This window comes from Phoxinus phoxinus (assembly GCF_949152265.1).
Source record: "Phoxinus phoxinus genome assembly, chromosome: 18".
Lineage (NCBI taxonomy): Eukaryota > Metazoa > Chordata > Actinopteri > Cypriniformes > Leuciscidae > Phoxinus > Phoxinus phoxinus.
This window is the reverse complement of record NC_136893.1, coordinates 28,973,281-28,978,949: the sequence shown is the minus strand read 5'-3', so window position 1 is coordinate 28,978,949 and position 5,669 is coordinate 28,973,281. Positions and strand designations below refer to the sequence as shown.

Genomic DNA, 5,669 nt, shown 5'->3' with positions numbered 1-5,669 from the left:
GTTAAATAGTAAATAAGTTTGGCATATATAATAATAATTTAACATTTCCGTATGGGATAAATTGACAATCAAATTTATTGATTGTTTGCACCAGACGGTGTTTGTTAAACATTGAGGAAATTAATACTTGTTTTTTGTACTTGATTGCACAAGTACAGTTGTTTGTAGTTATTTGTGCTAGACAGTGCCAGTCTGTTGTTGGCGTAATAAAGACCCTTAAGAACACTCCTCCTTTGTATGTTCTCCCTCCATCTGATGCGTCTCAGGCAATTATAGAGTAATTAATAAAAAAAATGTAACTAGTAATATAACTAGTAATATAACTAGTTACTTTCTCCAGGGAGTAATAAAGTAAAGTAAGGCATTACTATTTTTGAGAGTAATATGTAATAAGTAATATATTACGTTTTTGAGTAACTAGCCCCAACACTGCGCATAACCTTGAGCTTTCACTAGCAGTCTTTAACCCTCTGGGGTCGGCAAACGCGCGGGCGCGTTTTGCTGTTTTTTTTTTTTTTACATAGCAGCAACATAGACTTAAAATACTCCGTCACGTATGGTCATACAGACTTAAGAAATATGAAAAAAGAATCTGTGAGATGTCTACTTTTGTATTTGTCCACTTTGTCCACAAAACGTTGTGCTTTTGTAAAATAAAGAAAATAAACAGGGTGTGCTTTCTGCCTCTCCGTCTCGTGAACTTTTTATTCTTGAGTGCGTCCCTAAACATAAACAAAACTCAGCGAATACTTGTCACACATTTATGAGCTCTATATCTTTATAATCATTTAAGTGTGTAGTTTTAAATGACCTGATTCAAAAAGAAAACAAATATTCTCTGTTTAAGTAATTTGTATAAAACCAACAAGATATCCAGTTTCTCAAACACTTGCTCATTATTTTTAATGTGACCACACCCACACACGCAAAATATATAGACATGCAAATCGCGCTCATTACCTCAAAAACAATGCACCTAACCTCATCAGTCCTCCGCTGTTTGCCGAGTTTGATAGACGCGCACCAGCTTATTGGATTTACATCCGAAGAAGAAGAACGCGATTTGAAGACAAAGATTTTAAGGTAAGAAATAATTCTGAATTATATAAGTTAGTGTTATTGTTGCATAAACTTCACATTCAGCGGCTCCAGCGCTTCAGTAAATGTTCTCTTGCACGCGCTGTCTGTTTGAAAAGCAAAACGCATGTTTTTACTCCAATCTCATTTCATAACGTCATAACAATTGTAAACATTTAAAGTAACATATAATCAATTATATGTTTATTCGTGTAGTGTTACTGAAGTGTTTAACGATTTATAGGCTGCCTAGCTGCTATAGGCTTATTATTGTATGCAGCACTGCACATATATGCACATATATTTTTACAGGGACCAGATGAGAGGCCACTAATGTCCTGCTGATTTAATTCTCATGATTCTCTGTACATGTAGGCCTACATGGTAAAATGGAAAATCAAACATGGAACTGACAGGTATGTATGACACCTGTTTCAGGAATGGCACAAAGGTGTGATCAGTATCTTCAATAATTGTGCTTTTTTGTCCTTTTTTTGTGTATCTTTGGATTGTTTTGTAAAATAAATCCCAAAAAGCCATTATTTTTTAACTGCAGTCATTCTTTGTGCCTCATGATGATAGTGCCTGAGAGCTTCTAATAGGGCCATTATGGGAGGGTCTTTGTCAGGTGTGAAACACTCAATATGCATGGGTTGTTAACACCTTCTCACATACAGCTTTCTTACACAAAACATGTCTTACAAATTTGAAATAAATATGTCTTATCTGAATATGCAGGATGATTTTCACCATTTTGAAGCAATTATTCTAGGCTATATGATACACTTTTCAAAAGTCTTGTGAAGAAATAATCAGTATGGGTATTATCACCTTATTTCAGCGACAATTTTTTTTTTTCCAAACCACGCAACAAACATCTCAAAAACTACAAACTTTAACATACATGCTGCTGACATACTATTGTAGCAGAGTTTGTAATGAATACAGTGTAATAAGACTTTAGCCATGAAAATGTCACAAGTAACAGAAATAAGCACAAATGTCAGAACACCTCCAGGACCCAGAAAACACCTCAGACCCCAGAGGGTTAAGGTTCATAATTTAAAACTCCCTATGGCGAAAGTTACTTAATACCTTCTGGAACCCTATGGTTGCATGCTATGGGACTTAAATTGTACAGTAAGGCTATCAGTTTCACCACATTGGCAGAATAAGGGACTATTTCCAAGTCAAAAGCAGTTAAACCAGACATGAAGCAAAATGACAAGTCAGATACAATCAATGATTGATTTGTCAGTTTTATTAAGAAGGTCTCTTTTGCCCTTGAACCATTACAGGACCAAGTGAGGCCTTGCCTTCCAACTGAATGCCTAGAGAGAAGAAGAAAGCCAAGTTAGAGACTTGAATCAAAAGCAACCTTAGAAAGAGCAAAAGCTACCAACCTCCATAGGGAGAAGCAGCAAATTCACCATCAGGACCACATGTTGAGTCACAGCAACCACAAACTTGGTCATTACCATCAGCAGCAAACCACCTGCAATAAACAAAGACATGGAGCCTTCAACATGAGAAACCTCAACTTAAATTAAATAAAAACACGTACCCATTGGCAAAAGAACAGGATTTGCGCTGAGCGTCACTGGGTGCAGAAGCAAGAGTTGCCTTCAGAATACACGTTATGTAGATCTGCAAAGGGGTGACAGACAAGTCACAAAACCAAAGCAGATGGGAGGAGAAGTCAAATTAACTCATGATATTCGTAGTACATACAGAAGGACTGCTGCCCTCCTGGAACATAAATGCCTCCAGCTGGAACTGGATCTTGTCAACCTGGGATCGAGGCATGAAGCGGGAGCTGGAAGCTGTAGTTTTGGCATCCACAAAGCACCTGACGACGAAACAATCACAAAGAGCAACTCATGAATGTCAACTGCAGAGCATCAAGCAACTAGACCTTACCCATGACTGTGACAAAGTGGTTTACAAAAAGCAACTTAAACAGTCCTAACACATCAAGGGCCATGACCTTACCCATGATTCTCAATGAAGGAATATCTTGGAAGAGAGTTCACATCAGGTACTTGAGTGGCCACACAGCGCTCCACAAACACACGCAGAGGCACATGATTGTACTGCTTCACAGATGCCTCGATGTTAATAACACCACCCAGGAAATAGGAGTATGAAGGCCTCTGATAGGACCAATCATCTTCACAAAAACAATAATAATAATTTAGGCACAGCCAGAATAGCAAGGGTAAAGATTCATTTTATTAAAAGAAAAAACCTGTACCAACCCATCATGATCTTCAGGGAGAACAGCAAGACTTCTTGACCTGCCTCTGTTGAGGCATAAGGGACCCATGTTGGCCTCAAGGCATCACTGCTTACATTTTGGAGCCTGCGGTTCATGAAAGTACCCATTAAATGGTCTCCCAGTTGTGTGAGAAATGCATTAAGTCACAGATCACTTACCTTTGATAATGACATTGAACACCAACAACTGCACCATCGGCACGGGTTATCGGAGTACCTGCAAGCGCCTCAGGGGTGTAGGTAAGAGAGAAGGTGTAGACAAGCTCATCCTCATTCATCTGTAAAAAGATTGTGGTTACCAACAGGGTCATCCCAAAGACTTTATATACACCAAGACAGGACACTCATATTGCTATGAATAGAAGGTACACTCTGCAACAGTGGAATTCCTAAAGAGCAAATCACCAATTAGTAAATTCCTCATCACCACAGCTGCCCTCAGTAGCTTCGGTGTTGCCAGAGATAGTCAATGTTTTGGAGATATCCACTTAGGATTGAACATGCACATTGGATGTTCCAGGGTAAAAACTAGCTTTAACTATTAAGGCACAAGATTTATTGTTCTTGTTTCTTAAACTCCTTTCATACCATTTAAGGGATAGTTTGCATCAGATGTTGGTTTGAAGGGTTACTAAAGGCAAGTAGCTTAAATTCAGGATTTACCCATTCAAACAGAACTTGGTCTTAGCTGCCCTGGCATTGTAAAATCAAGTGAACGGACTTTCCTTGAAAGATCCTCTGCCACAACAATTAAACCATTAAGATTTAGGAGTTCTTACCATCAGCACGCTGTTGCAGTCCTGTAATCCATACTCAAAGATGAGCACTCTTGACTCAGGATCCTGACCAACAACAGGACATCCACCTAAAGACAGACCAGTTGGCTGGATCAATTGACCATTGCTAAATAAGTCCTGCTGGACCTCTACAAGAACCCAGTTCTCGCCACATTGAACCGCTACGCTGCTGGGAGTCACGGGTTGCCTCAACTGGAAGTCCACCGCCAATTCGCTCTGCACCTCGGGAACTATGGGATACCTCCAATCCAAAGGTTTCACTGGACCCTGCAACAGCTGCTTCTCCTGAAGGCCAAAAGGATCTTGCGCAAGGTTTTTGGAGACAGGACCCAAAGGACTCTGAAACTGAGAAGCCACTTGCAAAGGGTTCCAGAACCCACGAGGAGAAAGGGCAGGACTTCTGGAAGCTGCATCTAATTTTGGCCCCATGCTTCTTGGACTATGACTGGACCTCACACTTCCCAAGACATCAGGCAGATCAAATGTAACAATCACAACCAGCACTAAGACAGCTTTCAGGAACACCATCCTAACAACCTTTAACACAAACACCACAACACACAGCAGTGCTTGGCTTTGCCATTTTGTACAGCTTTGAGTTAAGGTGGCTCCACCCCTTCTACCTTAATTGATTATCCTAGATTCTCCTCTGGACCTGTAGAGTGTATGCATCTTGGGGATGCACCACTCTGCACATTTTTATGGGCCTGTCCAAATAACCACACTTGATGTCTTTGTACTTGACCATTTGTCTACTTAAATTACCTACAGTATTTCCGGTCTTTGTTTAAAGTGTTGAAGTGGGTTTGAAGACCGCAAGTGTGTTTAGAACTTTTGATTACCCAATTGATTACACACTTTTAATGTTGCAAAAATGCAAGTTTACATAGCTTTATTTACACATTTTGATTTCAGGTACTTTTTCATACTTAAAGAAATTGTGATGCTTTAATTACGATTAAACTGTATTTTTGATTAAATACAGTTGCAAATGTTGTACAAAATATACTCTCACATCTTTGAACCAATAACATGTACAACAAATTGTTTACTACCAAATGATGTATAATTTCTCTAGTAGAATATTTTCAGTTTCACTTCATTTTGACGGTCCCTTTAACACATTATGTTGACTATATGTAACGTTGCACCTACATGTCTACTAACTCTCATTAGAGTATTAGTACAGTATTAGTAGACAGGTAGGGTAAGAATAAGTTGAGTTGTACTTGCAAAGTTACTTATAGTCATGCAAGTTCCCAAACATGATGCACGATGGGATACGTTTAGCCTCAAATACCACTCCGAAGTGGTATTCAACATGGTGTGGGTTTAGTGTATGTCAAGGGCACTGAGCTTTGGCATTTTTAAAACATGGGACAGTCTTGGGCACTTCCTGTCACATGCACGTGTTGTCAAGACATCAAGTGTGGATTTTTGCACAGGCACTTTGTCTCTCTTATCATATTGTGCATTTACATTACATAATTTTCTACTAAAAACGTATGCATTGTTCTT

At 39.1% G+C, this 5,669-nt stretch overlaps 1 protein-coding gene across 1 annotated transcript; it reads right to left on the bottom strand.

Annotated features, from left to right (window-relative positions):
• Positions 1 to 1,657: 1,657 nt before the first annotated feature.
• Positions 1,658 to 4,735, bottom strand: LOC306985881 (zona pellucida sperm-binding protein 3-like). Its single transcript, XM_079588626.1, has 8 exons — positions 4,134 to 4,735; positions 3,514 to 3,632; positions 3,336 to 3,439; positions 3,070 to 3,247; positions 2,809 to 2,926; positions 2,642 to 2,724; positions 2,481 to 2,572; positions 1,658 to 2,408 (listed from the first exon to the last, which is right to left on the bottom strand). The coding sequence occupies exons 1-8, from the start codon at positions 4,677 to 4,679 to the stop codon at positions 2,341 to 2,343; spliced, it is 1,308 nt and encodes a 435-aa protein (XP_079444752.1). The 5' UTR covers positions 4,680 to 4,735; the 3' UTR covers positions 1,658 to 2,340.
• Between the last annotated feature and the right edge of the window lie 934 nt (positions 4,736 to 5,669).

Excerpts from the sequence above, each read along its gene's own strand:
- LOC306985881 (XM_079588626.1), bottom strand. The coding sequence starts at position 4,679 with ATGGTGTTCCTGAAAGCTGTCTTAGTGCTGGTTGTGATTGTTACATTT. Across the intron at positions 2,573-2,641 it reads TCCTGTTCTTTTGCCAATGG|GTGGTTTGCTGCTGATGGTA; the intron begins GTACGTGTTTTT and ends TGTTTATTGCAG. Across the intron at positions 2,409-2,480 it reads TGCTGCTTCTCCCTATGGAG|GCATTCAGTTGGAAGGCAAG; the intron begins GTTGGTAGCTTT and ends TCTTCTCTCTAG.